The sequence below is a fragment of the Dasypus novemcinctus genome, chromosome 3, assembly GCF_030445035.2.
Source record: "Dasypus novemcinctus isolate mDasNov1 chromosome 3, mDasNov1.1.hap2, whole genome shotgun sequence".
Taxonomy (NCBI): domain Eukaryota; kingdom Metazoa; phylum Chordata; class Mammalia; order Cingulata; family Dasypodidae; genus Dasypus; species Dasypus novemcinctus.
The window spans coordinates 157,519,079-157,538,406 of NC_080675.1; the positions used below are offsets into that span (position 1 = coordinate 157,519,079).

General features: G+C 45.1%; 1 protein-coding gene across 1 annotated transcript in view; it reads left to right on the plus strand.

The window, feature by feature from the left end:
• The window catches only part of ADAMTS17 (ADAM metallopeptidase with thrombospondin type 1 motif 17), a 386,843-nt gene that overhangs the window by 350,868 nt on the left and 16,647 nt on the right, over positions 1-19,328 (plus strand). Inside the window, exons 20-21 of the mRNA XM_058294624.2 lie at positions 10,226-10,430; positions 14,256-14,408. Coding sequence (XP_058150607.1) covers positions 10,226-10,430; positions 14,256-14,408 — 358 coding nt within the window. The remainder of the gene's footprint in view (positions 1-10,225; positions 10,431-14,255; positions 14,409-19,328) is intronic.

The window sequence follows — 19,328 nt, forward strand, 5'->3', positions numbered from 1 at the left end:
TCTCTGGACAACTACAATCTAGGCCTGCACAACTTGGATTATTCCACACAGCTGTGACTCTGTCCCTATCCCTGCCAAAGGAAAAAGTTGGGAGAAGCTTCATCAGTCCCTGGGGCAATGAGAGCAGCTTGAGCCTCCAGAGTTTATAGCACCAAAAACATCCTTGGCTCCTACTGCAGAACCAGCAAAGGAGAAAGGGCAGGAAGCCCTAAATTAAAGAGAAAAACTGCACCCAGAATAAATACTCTAGTAAATTAGATGCCAAGGCACCAACAAAAAATTACAATCCCCACTAAGAAACAGGAAGATATGGCCCAGGTAAAGGAAAAAGATAAGCCTCCAGATGACATAAAGGAGTTGGAACAACTTATCATAGATGTTCAAACAAGTCTCCTTAATAAATTCAATGAGGTGGCTAAAGAGATTAAGGATATTAAGAAGACACTGAAGGAGCACAAAGAAGAATTTGGAAACATACATAGAAAAATAGCAGACCTTATGGGAATGAAAGGTGCAATAAATGAAATTTTAAAAACATTGGAATCATATAATAGCATATTTGAGAAGGCGGAAGAAAGGATTGTGAGCTTGAAGGAATGGCCTCTGAAAGTGAACATACAAAAGAACAAATGAAGAAAAGAATGGAAAAAATTGAACAAGGTCTCAGGAACTAAACAACAGCCAGAGATATGCAAACATACATGTCATGGGTGTCCCAGAAGGAGAAGAGAAGGGAAAAGGGGCAGAAGGAATATTTGAAGAAAAAATGGTATGACATTTCCCAACCCTATTGAAGGACATAGATATCCATGTCCAAGAAGCACAATGTACTCCCATCTGAAAAAATCCTAATAGAACAACTCTGAGACACATACTCATCAGAATGTCAAATGCCAAATACAAAGAGAGAATTCTGAGAACAGCAAGAGAAAAGCAACGCATAACATATAAGGGATACCCAATAAGATTAAGTGCAGATTACTCACTAGAAACCATGGAGGCAAGAAGACAGTGGTCTGATATATTTAAGATACTACAAGAGAAAAACTTCCAGCCAATAATCTTATATCCAGCAAGACTGTCTTTCAAAAATAAGAGTAAGTTTAGAATATTCATAGATAAACAGAAACTGAGAGAATTTCTTACCAAGAGACCAGATTTTCAGGAAATACTAAAGGTTGTGCTAGAGCCTGAAAAGAAAAGACATGAGAGAGAGACCTGGAAGAGAGTCTAGAAATGAGGATTTTATCAATAAAAGTAACAGTGCTAAAAGAGTGATGAAAATAAAATATGACAAATAAAACTCAAAGGGCTACGAATAAACTTAACCAATGATGTAAAGCACTTGTATTCAGAAAACTGCAACTCAATGTTAAAAGAAATCAAAAAAGACCTAAATAACTGGAAGAACATTCTATGCTCATGGATTGGAAGACTAAATATCATTAAGATGGCAATGCTTCTCAAATTGATATATAGATTCAATGCAGTCCTGATAAAAATTATACCAGCATTTAAAAAAAGAAAGGAAAACATGATTATCAAATTTATTTGGAAGGGTAAGGGGTCCGAATAGCCAGAAGCATCATAAAAAGGAAAGGCAAACCCTCATCTCCAGACTTTAAATCATATTACCTAGCTATAATGGTAAAAACAGCATGGTACTGGCCTAAAGACAGACTCATAGGCCAATGGAACCAAATTGATTGTTCAGAAACAAATCCTCACAGGTATGGTCAAGTGAATTTTGACTAACCCATCAAACCCACAAAGCTTGGGCAGAAGAGTCCATTCAACAAATGGTGCTGAAAGAACTAGATATCCATAGCCAAAAGAAGAAAAGAGGACCCCTATTTCACACCTTTTCCAAAAATTAACTCAAAATGGATAAAAAACATAAAGATAAAAGCAAGACCATAAAACTTCTAGAAGAAATTGTAGGAAAGTATCTTCAAGACCTGGTGGTAGGTGGTGGATTCTTAAAGGAGATAGGAGGACTGAGATGTACTACTTGATGTTTAAGGTATGTAGAAGTTTGAAATATTGATTAACAGCTATTTTTTTTAATGGAGATGTGGCCGAAAATGGTAGTCTAGGTATGCAAATGGCAACTTGACAGAATGCTAGAGAATAATCTAGAAACTGAATAGCACAGTAAACCAAGAGGTGGATGAAAATTGTGGTTGATAGTACAGATGCAAGAGTGTCCTTTGTGAGGTAGAGCAAATGTACATCACTACTGCAGGGTGGTGGGAATGTGGAGAAGCATGGAAAAAATACAACTGGAGTGCCCTATGGACTGTGGTTAGCAGTAAGAATATAAAATTCTTGCATCTATGCTAAAGATGTACTGTGTTGATAATGGGAAAGTATGGAAAATGTGAGCCAAATGTACACCTCGGATATGGTAACAATCAGATGATATTACCTTGTCTGTAACAAATGTTCCATCGCAGTGTGGTGTGTTGATAGAGGGGTGTTGTTTTGGAATTCTGCGTATGTGCATGATTGTTTTATAAGTTTACAACTTCTGTCATAAAAAATATATTTAAAAAATAATAGGGTAGGTTGGAGAAAAATATACCAAATGTAAGATAAGGACTATGATTAGTAGTAAGATTATGACAATATTCTTTCATAATTTGTAACAAATGTCTCACAACAATGCAAGGTGTTGGTGGAGGGTTAATGATTGGGACCCCTGTATAATGTCATGCACATTTGCTTTGTAAGGTCACAAGATATAAAGATATAAAGATAATAATAATAGGATGGGTTGGGGGTTAAATACTTTGGCTAGTAGTAATATTTTGACAATGCTCTTTATTAGTTAAAAACTTTTTAACAACAATGCAAGGTATTGGTGGTAGGGTGAGTTATGAGAGTCCTGTGTGATGTTATATATATGTTTGTTTTAAAAGTTCACAACTATTACTATACACTTACTATTCCTGTATGTTTATGTATGAGTGATACACTTCAATAAATTTTTAAAAAATAATAAATTTAAATAAAAAATAAAATAAAAGTGACAATAAATTGGGCATCAGAGGAGCCAATGTGGCTCAAGCAGTTGAGCGCCTGCTTCCCACATGAGAGGTCCCGGGTTTGGTTCCTGGTGCCTCCTAAAGAAAAAATAGTTGGGCATCAGTAATGAAGACAGCATATCCATGTAAAGAGACATAAAATCATCACTGTTCTCCTGCTTCTTTCAGACCACACCTGGATCATGGCTGCAATTCATTTTAAGAACAGTCATGACTTATTAGAGAATTAGAAATACAATGGTGAGAATTGAGAATCTGCCATATGAGAAGTACTTCAGTCAAGAGAAAAGAGAAAAGAAAATTTAAGGGCAGGGCACAAAAAGAACTTTCTTCAAATATATAAAAAAAAAAAGGCATCCATATTACTCCAAATACCAAAACTAAGTAAAATGGGCCGAATTTTGTTCTATTAGTTTGGTACAAAAGGAATTGCAGTTTTGGACCATGAATTTTCAATCATTATACCTAGGCTCAAACACATCTTTACTAATTAACATAGCAACCATTACAATCAACACATTTTTGCCCAGGAGAAGTAAGTTTGCTTATTCCTGTAGCATAAAAAATTCATGCTTTGGGATTCGACAAACTCTTGCAAAGCACATTCTGCTGGTTGTGGAAGCGTTTTCCCTACAAAAAAGGTGTTGAGATGCTTGAAGACATGGTATTTGGTAGGCAAGAGGTCAAGTGAATATGACCGATGAGGCAAAACGTCGTAGCCCAATTCATTCAACTTTTTTATTTTATTTTTTTATTTTTTTTCTTTTTTTTAATTTTTTATTCATTTTTTATTCATTTTTTTAAAAAATATTACATTCAAAAAATATGAAGTCCCATTCAACCCCACCGCCCCCACCCCCCACTCCCCCCACAGCAACACTCTCTTCCATCATCATGACACATCCATTGCACCTGGTAAGTACATCTCTGGGCATCGCTGCACCCCATAGTCAATGGTCCACATCACAGCCCACGCTCTCCCACATTCCATCCAGTGGGCCCTGGGGGGATCTACAATGTCCCGTAGTTGTCCATGAAGCACCACCCAGGACAACTCCAAGTCCCAAAAACGCCTCTCCATCTCATCTCTTCCTCCCATTCCCTGCACCCAGTAGCCACCATGGCCACCCTTCCCACATCAATGCCACATTTTCTCTGTGGACATTGGATTGGTTGTGTCCATTGCACATCTATGTCAAGTGGGGGCTTAGATTCCACGTGGATACTGGATGCAATCCTCCTGCTTTCAGTTGTAGGCACTCTAGGCTCCATGGTGTGGTGGTTGACCTTCTTCAACTCCATGTTAGCTGAGTGGGGTAAGTCCAATAAACCAGAGTGTAGGAGCTGAAGTCTGTTGAGGCTCAGGGCCTGGCTATCATATTATCAGTCCAGAGATTCAAATCCCCTAAATATATCTTAAACCCCAACACCAACTACAATTCCAGTAAAGTAGCATGAAAGTCTTGTGAAAAGAGATCCCATCTGAGTCCAGTTCCATCACACAGAAACACCAGCTCCAAAGAAGGGCCAACTGACATGGCAGTGAATCCCATCTGCCATGACCATAGAACCCATGGGTCTCTTTATCCCTCAAAAGAACCAATACCTGGAGTTGTATCTACTTTATCTGTCTCTGAGACTCTGCTCAGGTGTGCATAAGGGCAATCCTTCTGACAACCTCCAGACTCTTTTTTAGAGACTCGTAGCCATATAAACTCATTCCTCCTTTCCATTTCCCCCTTACATTAGGTCAAACAGCATTTTAAAGTCATGTTATTATATGTAGACAGGGATATTCTGCTGATCCGCATTGAACCTTTAATTCAAGGTCATTTTCTAGTTGCATCTTCAGCTGGTATTTGGTAGTGATCCCTCGGTGCCAGGGAGGCTCATCCCCGGGTGTCATGTCCCACGCTGGGGGGAATGCACTGCATCTACATGCTGAGTTTGGCTTCGAGACTGGCCACATTTGAGTAACATGAAGGCTGTCAGGAGGAAACTCCCAGGCACAATGCTGCTCTAGGCCTTGTTCTTATTGCAGGTGTATAGGCTCACAAGCATAGTCATTAGTATCAGGAGCCCACTGTTGGACCCTCATTCCTTCCTGGTTCTTACCGTTGCACCTGGGGGACTGCCACTGCTCCCCTAGGGACCACGACAGAGCCCCCCACCCCCGGCCAGGAACCCAGTATCCCCCCAGCTGTTGTTTTTAATTGTTTCCACTATGAGTATATCTAAACATTACCATGCACCCTGGACATATGCCCTGTATAACTCCCTGTCAACCATATATAGCCTGTCAATAACATCCCATACCAGTATTCCTCCACAGCCATTGTTGAGCCACTCTGTGATCCAAAACTTCCTGTAAAGTGAATCCCAATATAATGTCAGGTTCCCTTACTAGTAAAATGGAATATAGTGATGAGTTCAAAGGTTAGATCTAGAGTACATATTGACCTGGAAAAATTTCTACATCCTATCTTTTTCTTTTCTTTTTTCCTAATTATTGAGCTTCTCTTCACAAGAGTCTTAGAGCACAGTAATTCATATATACAATATACAGTACTCCCACACATCCACCATAAAACCTTTTCCCTTCCACAGCGATAATCTTTTAACTTATTCATATCATATTTACTGAAACTGATGTACAGACTCCGAAACAATAGCTTTCAAACAAGGTGACATCTGTGCTTACAATGTGGTCTATACTTTAGGATATACAGTTTTCTAAATTTTTTAGTTATCCTATGTTTTACATTATGGTTTACATTATTAGTCTGTCATCCCCTATATGTTTTTGGTGTAATATTACATGTTTTATATTCATCCTCGTGTACTCTCACGAAACTCCTCTCTTGCCCCCACATTTACATTGGTTCCATCCATTCAACATCCATTTTCCCCTCCCCTTGGGGCACACAGTGACAGCCAATCTCCATTTCCTGAGGAGCCACGTCCAGAGATACTTGCAACAGTGTTCAGGGCCTGACTTTCTCAACTGCCCTAATGCCCTGGGAGCCACCCTTTCTCTCGAGAGATACAGTTCTCTCTATTTGATGGCATTAGTCCTCCCCAGGATGTGGGTCCACCCCAACTCTCACTTCTTGGGTTCTCTACCCAATGGTACAACCCACCCTGGCAAAATGAGCATTCAGACATTCCCCAGGAGTCCGTCCTGCATCAGACCATCCCCTCCGAGCATCCTAAACAGGTAACCCTCCTAATTATATTTTGATACGATTTTCTCAGCATTTTACTCTCAACCAACACCTGACACTCTCCTATGTTCGTATGTTGCCCCTCCCTCCCCCCAATTTTGTGGGCAATATTACCCATCCACCCATCCCCATCCCCCCTCAAACCCGCAAAGCGCTGTTTGTGCAACGTACAGTCAGGCGTGGCTGTGGAGAAGAGTTGGGCCCTTTCTGTTGACCAATGCCGCCTGCAGGCATTACAGGTTTTGGTGCATCTCATCGATTTGCTGAGCATACTTCTCAGATGTAATGGTTTTGCCAGGATTCAGAACGCTGTAGTGGGTCAGACTGGCAGCAGACCACCAAACAGTGACCCTGACCTTTTTTAATGCAAGTTTGGCTTTGGAAAGTGCTTTGGAGCCTCTTCTAGGTCCAACCGCTAAACTGGTCATCACTGGTTGTCATATAAAATCCACTTTTCATCACACTTCCCCATCTGATCAAGAAAGGGTTCATTGTTGTTGCAGAGAATAAGACTTCAAAATGAAGATTTTTAAATTTGTGGTCAGCTCATGAGGCACCCACTTACCGAGCTTTTTCACCTTTACAATTTGTTTCAAATGCTGAATGGCCATAGAATGGTCGATGCTGAGTTCTTCAGCAATTTCTCATGTAGTTTAAGATCAGCTTTGGTGATTGCTCTCAATTGGTCGTTGTCAACTTCCAATGGCCTGCCACCATGCTCCTCATCTTCAAGGATCTCATCTCCTTTGCAAAATTTCTTGAAACACCACTGCACTGTACATTTGTTAGCAGTTCCTGGGCCAAATGTGTTGTTGATGTTGTGAGTTGTCTCCACTGCTTTAGGACCCATTTTGAACTCAAATAAGAAAATCACTCAAATTTGCTTTTTGTCTAACATCATTTCCATAGTCTAAAATAAACATAAAATAAACAGCAAGTAATAAGTCTTTAGCAAAAAACATAAAGCGAGAAATGCACACTAAATTGATGTATAACATAACCACATTTATTTAAGAATGTATTCCAATATCAAACAGCAAATTTCAATGATGCAAAACCAACCTAATATAAGCATTAAGTAAGCATTTGCCAGGTGTTAAGATGAGAACAAGACTCGCAGGCTGCCCTCTGGGAAATTCACCAAATCCTTCCAAGGATCAAAAGAATAACAATAATAGCTAAAAGCTATACATGCTTACAGATGCTGATCACTACTGTCTAAGTGACTTAAAGGCAAAATGTCACTTGTCCTTGAGCCTCCACCCCAAGGGAACTAGAAATTTGTTTCAGGTGAAGTTCCTTGAGCTTGGCCTAAGAGACGAGGGTGGATGTAGAGGGGTGGGTCTGAGCTAGCTCTGCCTACTCAGCATTTAGAATCCAACCACCTCCACCCCCACTGGCTGGTTGATGCCACCATCACCTCTTACCTCCTCCCTGGTCTACCTGGAAGTCAGGTGACTCTTGCCAAGACTGGAGGAGCACATCACACCTCCATCTAAACCCTCCAGGACTCCTATCATCTTCAAAGTAAGAGCCCCCAGGCCCAACGTGGTCTCAGTGCACTCCCCTTTCTCTCTGGTGCCACTCCCTTTACACCCACCCACCACCGCTTTCCTGCTCACTCAGTACCCCCAGCCACACTGGCCTTCATGCTGCTCCTCAAACTTCTGCCCTCTTCCTGGAACCCTTTCCCCAAGATTCACAGAGCTTCCTTCCTTCCAGGCCCTGCTCCCATATCAGCTTATCAATGAGGCCTCCCCTGCCACCCTGTATAAACTAGGGCTCACCTACTCCCTGCTCTGTCTTACTCTACTTTCCTTTTCTCTAAAGCACATTTTTTTTTTTTTTAAGATTTATTTATTTATTTTATTTCCCCCCCTCCCCTGGTTGTCTGTTCTTGGTGTCTATTTGCTGCGTCTTGTTTCTTTGTCCGCTTCTGTTGTCATCAGCGGCACGGGTAAAGCACATTTTTATCCTGCGGCATATTCCCTATTTACTCATTCATTGGCCTCTCCTGTCTGTGTCCCTGTTAGAATGTCAGCTCCAGAGGGCAGGGACTTTTTTTGCTTTGCTTTTTTTTTTTTCCCATTAATAAAATTATTATAGTATATCATCCCTACCTGAACATACATAAACAATAAGTGTATAGTAAAAGTTGTGGACTTACAAAACAGACATGCATATCATCATACAGGGCTCCTATACATCACCCCACCAACAATACTTTGCCATGTTGTGAAACATTTGTAACAAACTGTAAACGAGTATTGTCAAAGTATTACTACTAACTATAGCCCATATCTTACATTTGGTGTATATTCCCCCAGTGCACCTGATTATTAATAATTAGTACTGTATATTTGTTATATTCGTGAGAGAATGTTCTCATATATTTTGTGTTAACATCAGTCCATCTTCCACCACAGGATTCACTGTGTTTTACAGTCCCATGCTTTGTACAATCCATTCAAAGTTTATACTCAGTGGCTCGCATTTTCATCACAGAGTCGTGTTAACATCACCTCAGTTGATTTTAGAAAGTTTTCATTACTTCAAAAGGGAAAATCCCATACCCCTTTATCTACCCCCCCATTGTTGTCCATTAGAATTGATATAGTATCTTCTTTGCCATTGCTGCAAAAATATTACAATATTACTGTTAACTATTGTCAGAGGGCAGGGTACTTTGTTTTATTCCCTGCCTCACTATCAGAACCTAGAATGGGGCCTAGCACATAGTAGATTCTCAATAACAATGCGAGTGGACAGAAATGAGCTGGAACAGGAGAAGAGCAGAAGCACCTACCCACTGCCCACCCAAAGGTCCTCATCTTCAGAAAGACCCTCCCCTCCTCCTCACAGGCATTTCTCAAGAGTGGGATGGCATGATCAGATTTGTTTCATTTGGAATGTAGGCATATTTTGATTAATAAGGAAGAACTGAAGGGTGATGAGAGCTCTCCATCCACATGTTAAGCTGCTTTGTTGAGTGGCAAACTCCTGGGAGGGAGGAGTATTTGAGCAAGGACAAGAAAGAGGGAGTCATCTGGGTTCATCAGGGACTGAAGCAGAAAAGGGGCCTTTTGTGTCCCCACAAGGTAACCCAAGGCTTCATTGGTGTCCTGAGAAAGCATGATTCCCAAAGTTCTGGGCTTCCTTCCAACACCTTGAGGCCAACAGAGACACTGTCAGAACTGGTTTCCTCAGAATATGAGGCAGGGAGACAAGGGTTTAGAAGAGCAATTCCAGACAATACTCAAGAAGAGCTCCAGTTACCATTCAGCAGAGTCTATCCTCTTTGGAAAGCAGAGTACTCAAACTGGGCTTGGGGGATCCTTTGTCAGAGGTTGTACTTGTTAGCTTTGGTTGCAGTAACAAACAAGCTCAGCATCTTGCAAGATAAAAGCACTTCTTGCTCACAACTAATGAGGATTATAGGTAGCTTTGGATTGGCAGGCTTAGCTGGGCAACATGTGTTACCTGATTCCAGAATCCAGACTGGAGGTGCATACCCTTCATTGGGATATGCTGTTCGCATAGCTGAGGGCAGGAAACAAAATCTGAGTAAATGACATAGTCATATTTCAAGCATCTGCTTGGACATGGCAAGCATTGTCTCTGCCCACACCCTCTGGAACAAGGCATGTCAGATGACTAAGCATCAAGCCACATGACAATGAGCAGGCTGTGCAACCCCACTGCAGGGAGGGAGTGACCAAGTGGGAAAAGTAATGTCAATTTACCATTGGGGTGTTGTGTGACCAGATGACCATTTGGGTCACTCACTTGGCTCTGATACTCTAGAATTATTGCCAGAATAGATTGCAAATTCCCAAGTCTGTCTGTTTCCCTCCCACCACTGACCCCTGATTCCCTGATACACCTAGAAGGCCCTTGGAGTCAACTGCCCTCTCCATCCAGCTCTTCCCTCACTGTCTCCTCCCCTCTGGGCAGGTGGGTGGCAGGGCCATGGAGCCCCTGCTCAGCAACCTGTGAGAAGGGCATCCAGCACCGGGAGGTGACCTGCGTGTTCCAGCTACAGAACGGCACCCACATCAGCACCCGGCCCCTCTACTGCCCAGGCCCCAGGCCGGCACCTGTGCAGAGCTGCGAAGGCCAGGGCTGCCTGTCCATCTGGGAGGCGTCTGAGTGGTCAGAGGTGGGTGCCTGGGCTTTCTACCTCTGGCCTCCACGGGGACCCCATGTGGTACCTTTGGCTCGTGGTGTCCCTGAGCTGCCACAGCCATTCCCAAAGTTCTTTCTAACCTGTGTATTCTCACATTCTCTCTGAGGTGACAACAGGCTACCCCCTCATTGCTCACAAAAGAATATGCTAACACCACAGGGAAAAAATACCATTTGGGAGAGGCAACAGTCCCCATTTCCTGTGAAAATTCACATGTAAATATATGTCTCTTTATGGGTGGATAGGTATGTGCGTATGCATGTACATATATATGTAGATATGTGTGTGCATATATATGCCTTTTGATTTTCTTCTGGGCATATTTGAACTGTAGTGTCATCAATTCCAGAAGCTAGTTTCAGGGGCTTTCCTTGAACTCCTTGGCCATCTTTTATATGGCAGGAGGCTGGTGCAGAGGGTCAGCTTTTAGTGTTCAAGTCAGCGCTACAAATCTCAGGCTATAATACATGGGAAGAGGTCAGTTAAGCCTTAAGTTTTAACTTGGAAGACTGACCAGGGAAACATCCTTTTATCTGTGGTGATATCACCCTTAAAGGCCCACTTTACATGAATGGTTTTGATATTTTGGCTCTAAAACAAATAAAAATAGCTTCCCCCATGTCCTCCACCAGAAGTGTTTCAGAGAACTCAAAAGGCTAAATCCAAGACACTCTTTAGTGTGGAAAATATTTTAAAGTTCCTTTTTATTGCCAAACAGTTGGAATTATTTTGAATAAGAACATAAATGAACAAAAAGGCTGCTCTTGGCTGCTGTACAACTGAGTTTGGTTTTCAGACAGATCTTGACATGTACCCATTAAAAGTAGGTCTTTAACCTACTCTCTATATTTTAGGAAAAGGAGAGGAATTATTAAGTATGTTGTTTGATTTTCGTTAACATATATTTACTTGGATTCACAAGTTTAAGAATCAAGAGACTTTTTTCTTGATACTTGCTAGAGGAGGGGGGCAGGGATGCAGTCCCCTCCCCCATCCCAGGTGAGCTTGAGGGCCTGGGTAGCCTGCCCTGGATTCAAACCAAATGTGTGCTTTAATCTGATCAAAACAGTAAATTTTCCACTCCCTTATGGGGGAAAAAATGCCTCCTTACCAAAATAGCTAATCCCAAACATCATTGAAGCATCAAATAACACCATATTTGGAAAATATGAGACAATTGGACCACAATTTAAAGAATTATCTATATCTATATGTGTCTAGCAGTTTAAACTCTAATTCATCCTGGCCTTAAACAAAATGCTTCTTTCTAAACATTTAATTTAGAATCAAATCCATTCCCAGGAGGTGCTTGCCAAGCTGGTATTTCCAAGCTACCAGGTGGTGAAATTCCTCTAGCCTGTCTTTTCTGGAAATGAGTGAGTGAGTTTTCCTCATGGGAGAGTTTTTTGACATGGTTGTTTTTATTCAGAAGTATCAATCCCTCTCCCTGCCTGCCTCCCCAGCTTCTTCCTCTTTGGGGGTGAATAAGGAACGAGCCTCCTGAGGGAAGCCAAAGGATCCCATCCAGGCGGCATCAGCCTGCAGTTTTGCCCTGGCCCAAGGCCAGAGATTTCTGGAGATGGGCTGCTGGTCCCAGCAGGCTGAGCCAGTCAAGAAATAAGCTGGAATTGAGTGCTGGAATTCAAAGGAAAGGGGTAAAGGAAGTGGAACAGAAGTAGACAAAGCAGGAACTCAGGCCAAATGTTGAGTTGGCTCTTCGTTCAAAAGGAGTCGGCCAAACCCCCAAGTCAAGTGGGTAGGACAAAGCTGCTGAAATGGTCAGGAAAACCTCCCACAAAGAGGAGGGGAGCTGGCATAGTTCAGGGCACTAACCCAGGCCTCTCAGCCCCCACAAGGAGGCCCGTGTGCTCCGTCTGCTGGGCGCTGACCTCCAGCCCCTCGCCCAGGATCAGTGCAGTAGCACCCCAGACTTCCTCCAGCTTATGTCATAACCAGTTTCTGAAGCCAGTGCATTTCTTCTAAAACAAGCCATTTTATAGTCATCTAGAAAGAAAATCCAGTAGCACTTTTAGGCAGACAGCTAAATTGAATTCAAAGGAAAAATAAAACTAGATGACATATTTTTTAGATTCTTCTTTTTTTTTAGATTTATTTATTTATTTATTTATCTCCCCTTCCCTGCCCTGCCCCCCCCCCCAGTTGTCTGTTCTCTGTGTCTATTTGCTGCATCTTCTTTGTCTGCTTCTGTTGTTGTCAGCAGCACGGGAATCTGTGTTTCTTTTTGTTGCGTCATCTTGTTGTATCAGCTCTCCGTGTGTGCGGTGCCATTCCTGGGCAGGCTGCACTTTCTTTTGCGCTGGGTGGCTCTCCTTATGGGGCGCACTCCTTGCGCGTGGGGCTCCCCTACATGGGGGACACCCCTGCATGGCAGGGCACTCCTTGTGCGCATCAGCACTGCATATGGGCCAACTCCACACGGGTCAAGGAGGCCCGGGGTTTGAACCATGGACCTCCCATGTGGTAGACGGACGCCCTATCCATTGGGCCAAGTCCGCCACCTAGATGACATTTTATAACAGAAAGATAAACACTAATGTTTGTCACTTCTGCTCTTTTTTAAGTAAACATAGTGGAACTTTTAAAAAGTCGGGTTGGTTGTAGCTCAAGAAAATTGCTGTTGTCTCACATTATTTTGATTAATTGAGCCAGCAATAAACTAAAATTAAAGATGTGGAGGCTCAATTTTATGCTATTGTAGCCCATGAGCTTGCCCCCTGGTAGTTCTGGAACCCAGATGTCAGGAGGAAGTGGAACCCAGAATCCTCTGGGCAGTCTGGGCTTCCCTATGCCTGTCCAGCCGGGTGGAATGCAGCCTTCTACCCACTGTCTTCACAAGTTCTTTGTTCATCCTGGAAAGGGCCTCCTGCACGGCAAACCAGAGCAAGGGCTTCCCAGAGCCACCAGACCACATCCCTTCTGTTTGCTTGCCAGCCCATAAGCCCTTGTCGGTCATGTCCTTCCATAGGTTGTGTTCGGCTCTGCCTGGGCTTTCCTTGGCAGTGGGTAAGCATCTGCTCCAGCCGGGTCACCAGCCTCCCGTGAGCCAGGGTGGGGCATGCCAGGACAGGCTCAAACGCATTCCAGAGCATCCTCCGTGTTCACAGCCTGCTGCTAACTTTTACTCCCTCCTGCTCGACCCCAAGGGGCTCTTGATCTCTTTCACATCATTCGCCACACACACACACTGGGTCCCTTCCCCACACTGTGACAGACCACATCTCCCAGAGGGAACCTTCCTCTGGAACTGTGTTTGGCATCCATATGTAAACATTCCTGGACGCTGTCCCCAAGGCTTACCGACTGCCTGCTGTGGATGTCTCCTGTGGCTTTGGTCTCCGATTTGCAGAGTGCATGTACCTGGAGGCCAGTCAGGGGGAGCCGGGGGCTCGTTGCTTCAGCTTCCTCACCTCTACCACCTGATCCCTGTTTCCTGCTGCACTCGGGGATCCACCACATTTGCCCTTTGACCTTGCCCACTGCAGGGATCCTTGGGATCTGGCCATGGCCACCACCATTAAGTCCCACTCCCTAGTTTGACCTCCTGGGTGCCCCAGGCTCCACCCACTCCTGTCTCTGATGAGTCCCCTGACTCAATTCCACCATCAGTGGCCCCGTGACTGAATCAGATGCTAGGAAGACAACAGCCTTTCTAAGGCCGGAAACGACATCATCCTCATCTCTGCATCCCCAGCTCTGGCACACGGTTAGGAACCACCGAGGTGTTGAGGGACTTGAACGGAAAGGGGCTGGATTAAATAGCCGAGTGCTGTCTTGCAGTGTTCTGCCGATTGCGGCACAGGGACGCAGAAACGAACCGTGACCTGCACCAACCCACAAGGAAACTGTGACGCGTCCAGGAGGCCGAAAGCCGAGGCGGCCTGCGAGGACTACTCGGGCTGCTACGAGTGGAAAACGGGGGACTGGTCTAAGGTAAGCATTTCCACCAGGCCACAGCGGTACAGGGAACCAGAGAGGCAGGGGCCCAGCGTAGCCAAGAAAGCAATTTCCTTTCCAAACTCCGCACCTGCTGGTGGCGCCACGGCTTTATTCCAGCATCTTCCCGCCAGGCTGCAGCGCCCTGTCCCCGCCCCCCACCCTCTAGCCTCCGCGCCTTCATGCGCCTCGAGGAGCATCAAAGCCTGAGGTGGGGAGCTGGGGACAAGGGCGACCTACCGGGCCAGGGTACCCGGTGCACCCCGACATGGCACTGTGGGCCCCACACGAGAGCCTGGGAAGGGTGGGCGAACCTTTGCGGAAGCAGGCACAGAGGGGACCACTTCCACTCATTGCCAGGACCTTGCAGAGATCCTGGGGACAGGGAAAAGGAGGGAGACTTCCTGAGGAGCTGCCGAGACAGCGCCCTCTGGAGGCAAGAAGTGTTAAATGCCAAAATGATTTGACTTGAAACAACTATTTTGGAATGTGTTTGAAAGGAGTGGGGGTGGGGTATGAGCGTCTTTGACTTATTTTTTAATGATTTCTACCGACTAGGACTCAGTAAACACAACTGACTCCTGTGAGAACTACCCAATAGGTTTCCTAGACAGACTTTCACCAAAAACGGTAAAATTCCAAAGGAACACGTATAGAGCGTGTGTGTGTGTGTGTGTTTCCTTATGCTCTTAACAACTGAAGAACTCCCCGTTTGCATTTCTTGGTTTCTCTTCACTGGAGGGCTGCAAACCAGCGACCTGAGAGCCCTTACGTTTTTGTTTGGCCTCTACAATATTTTAAACATGATGGAATTGGATGCTAATATTTAACAATGGGAAAATTTCACCTGAAAATTTGGAATTTGGCTTCTCTATGAAAATCAGAGGATTTAGCAACAAGGACTTCTACCCCCATGTGGTCACCATAACCCCGGACCTGAGCGGGGCCAGCCCCCTCCCCTGACTGCCAAGTTCCTCCTTCCGGCCACTTGGCGGTTAATTTACCCACCTGGCCCAGGCAAGTAATTCAGTTTGTGCTTCTGCTTTATGGAAGGCAGAATGATTTGTCCACTGGAAAGCAAAACTTATCTGAATGTGGTCCCAGAGAAATGCTGCTAGTCCCCAGCCAAAACCTGTACCCCTCCATAGAGTGGATAGAGTACATAAAAGGCTGTTTCCTCAGGTCCCAGTTTGCCCGACTGTGCTAAAATGCAGTGTCTGGATAATGCAAACTTTGGGAAGATCAATACTGCCTCCTTCCCATTTACTCCATGATCAAAAATTCTGACCAAAGCAGAAGAACCAAGAACAACAGCCCAGTTTCTCAAAAAAGCAAACACAAAATTTAATAAATCTTAGTACAGAACTGCCAGGATGAATCTTACACTGGAGGACAAATATCACTTCGAGGCTTTCACAAAAGAAATGGGCACTCTGCACTATTGAAAACTAGAGCCAAGCGTTGGCCCCAATTCACTACTAATACATCTTAACCTCTATGGACTTCAGTCTCTTCTTCTCTGAAATGACAGTCATTAGCACTGGTCCTGCCAGTTTCTCAGAGATGTTCTGATGTTTCAAGGTGATAACTAAACACATTTCACTGCCTAAAACCAACCAACCTCCTGCTCCTACTGTTGTGAGACAGCCGTCCCCTCGGTCTAACCTGCACTGATTTGATTTAATTTTATCTTGTCAGGAGAGCTGCCTAGCCTTTTATAAAATGACTCTGAGAAATGTCTCATCTACCAGTATGTCCAGCCTGTATGTCCAGACCCTCCCACCCAGATCTGACTGGGGGAAAGGTCACTAACCACAGCCCGGGGAAATGAAGATGCGCTGTTCTATTAGTCAGAGTTCTTTAGGGAAATAGAACCAATAGGAGATATCTGTAAATAGTATGAGATTTTATAAAATTCTCTCACGTGACCAGGGATATGCACAAGTCCAAATTCCACAGGGCAGGCTGCAAACCAGGGGCTCCAATAAGGGCCTTGATGAGTTCCCTGGAGACACTGGCTTTCTGAAGTAGAGATGGGTATTTTCTCTCTCTGAATGCTGAATTCACTTCCCATTTAAGGCCTTCAACTGATTGGATGAGATGTCACTCATTGCTGACAGCAATCTCCTTAGTTGATTGTAGATGTAATTAGCCATCTATGCAATCAACTCACTGATGATTAAAGTCCATGAAATGCCCTTGTGTTACAGTTAGCCCAGTGCTTGCTTGACCAAACAACTGGGCACCATTACCTGGCCAAGCTGACAAATTAGCCTAACCATAATAGCTATCAACAGTTTAGATTCTGATTAAGGAGCAAAACAGTTGTAAATGCCCTATGTCTAAAGACTTGACGGTGACATTCTTCCTAACTAACCAGAAGATGCGGAAGGGGAAATGACCTGATGATATGCTAGGCGAAATAACATTTTTTGGACTCTAGGTGTCCAGGTGTAGATTGGAATACAGGTATCACGATAGCCTGGGCATTAGAAGGGTCCTGTGGCCACACCTAAAAGGCAGCTGGTGCTATTGGAAGTTGACACTGTGATCACAGGTATCCCTGCTGCTCTCTGGACTCCTAGGCAGACAGCCACTGTGAGGAGCTCTCAGGCTCAGGCCTGGGTGGCACACGCCCCTCCCAGGGCCACATGGGGCCTTGGGGAGCCCCTGTACTTGGTTGCCTCCTGACAAGTTACAAGACCCTTTCCTTTGCCTCATTTCATCAGTCCTCTCCAGCCACGGTCATTATCCCTGTTTTACAGAAGAGAAGGTAGAGGTTCAGAGAGGTTAGCAGACTTGCCCATACTCATTTGGAACAGTCCAAGCTCCTGAGCCCCATTTCCATACCTGGTCTACTGTGGTGGAAATGGAGCAAGGAGGGCTCCCAGAAGTCACAATGAGGGTGACTTGGAGCTGCAGGTTCACCCTGCAGACCAGCCAGGGCCCAGTGCCTCCAGCCTACCCATTCTGGCTTTGAGAATTAAGTAGACAACTTTCATTTTTGTAAATACTTTAAACTTCCTGCTACTAGGAGCAGCACCAGGCCAAAGGCTGGTGGTCAGTACTATAGGAAAAGTTCAGCATGGCTCTGCCCCAGCTCTGGCAGCTCATGAGTTGTGTGCCCCAGGCCCTGGGCCTTCCCTCCTCCCCACCAAGGCCAGGCCTTTCTGGACTTCCTCTTATCACTAGCCCTGCCCTGGGGGATGATGCCTCCCAGGTTTTCAGAAGAGAGGAGCACGATGGTGCCATGGTGACCATTTTTGCCATAGCCATCTTGATCGGTGCTCCCAGGCAAAAAGAACTACTGGAATGGCCTCCGATGGCCTGCCAGCACCCATGTAGGTGGGAGCCGAGCCTTCTGGAGAGCACCCAGCCTGAACATGAGCCAGACGGCCCTACCCCAGGCAGCAGCGGGCAAGGCAGTGCTGGTGAGAAGTAGCGCCATGCAGCTGGGGATCAGGGCAGGCTTGTTCTAGCAAGTCGAGAACTGCAGGGATGCGAGGGGATGCAGAGACTCAGCCAGGAGACCCCATCACACTGTCTGCCTCACTGCCACTCCCTCCCACTCATGGGGGTGGACCAGGCAAGTGCCCCCCGCCCCATGTAGTTCTATAAAGCTGTCGGTTGTGTTCCCCTTTCTGCCTCCTGAGTACAGTTCCCTGTGGGCACCCCTGTCCTCTAGCCCCCTAAGTGCGTCCTACTGGATGGATGTTTCCTCTGTCTTTCATTTGTCCCAGTTGTCTGTTTTGCTGACGAGCTGGTGGGGGTGCCGCTTGGGCTCCCGTGGACCCAAAAAGCAATAACTGTTCGTTGCTTTCCTGTAGCCAGCCTCAAAATCTCCACGCATGGCAGGCTCTGAAGCAGGTAGGCAAGTTGCCCAAAAGGAAAGCAGAGAGCAGGCTGAGCACTGGCAGAGGAGTGTCATATCCAGAGGAATTTATTCAAATCCCAGTTGCCAGGGTGAAAACGCTGCCCCGAGCAGATGCAGGAAACGTTTGTGTCAGGGTTGAGGGACCCCAGAAGGTATACCTTCAGAAATACCTTCCAGCAGGGGGATGGCTTGACATCGTCATGCAGGTCGTGCAGTCTCTCATCACTTAACCCCAAGGTGCTGTTGAGAAGGACGACCCTATTTGCAGGGAGGTGTGGGAGTGCCAGTTCAAAGGCATGCCTTAGGTGCTCTCTGTGCTTGCTGAAACAGGAGGTGCTGACCTCATCCCTCCCTGTGGAGGGGTGAGGATGCCTGAGAAGGGCTAGCCCCAGCACCCTTGAACCCTGGTGGGGAGCACAAGCTCAGAAGGAAAACCCTGGCTAGGGTCACTCCCCTCCTGCCCCCCTGTGTGTTTGAAAAATGGCCTGCAGCTGCTTGTCCTCCCAGAAGTTTAACTATTTCTAGATCCCTGCAAATCCTCATCTATACCCATGAAATGCTGGGTCCCAGGCTTAAAATGGGAGAGAGGGAAATCTCATTCCTTTTCAGAATAGCCTGATTTCTGATCAGGTTCAAGACTAGAAGCTTCCATTGCTAGGGAAATAATGGGATGTTTCTAACTAGGAACAAATTGTTCTGGAGGGATTACAATGGATGGTGTTTTTAAAGAAAACCTTGGCTGTCCGTGTTAAAAGTATAATACTCCCTTTTACTGAGAAGACCAAAATTGCCATTGACTTCCTGATGTGTGTGGGGGTCCCAGGGAAGGAGCCTGATCTATAGGTACCAGGGTTAAGGTAAAGTCCCAGGGCACCTGTCACCATCCCAAGATTTCTCTAAGCCTCAGTCTTCTCTAGAATGTGAGGATAACAGCTCCTTCCACAGGCATGAAGATCAGATGAGAAACTATGTGCATCGAAGGGCCTGTGAGCTGCAAAGCCCCAGACAGAAGTCAAGGAAAGCCCATTTCTGGTCAAGTTCAC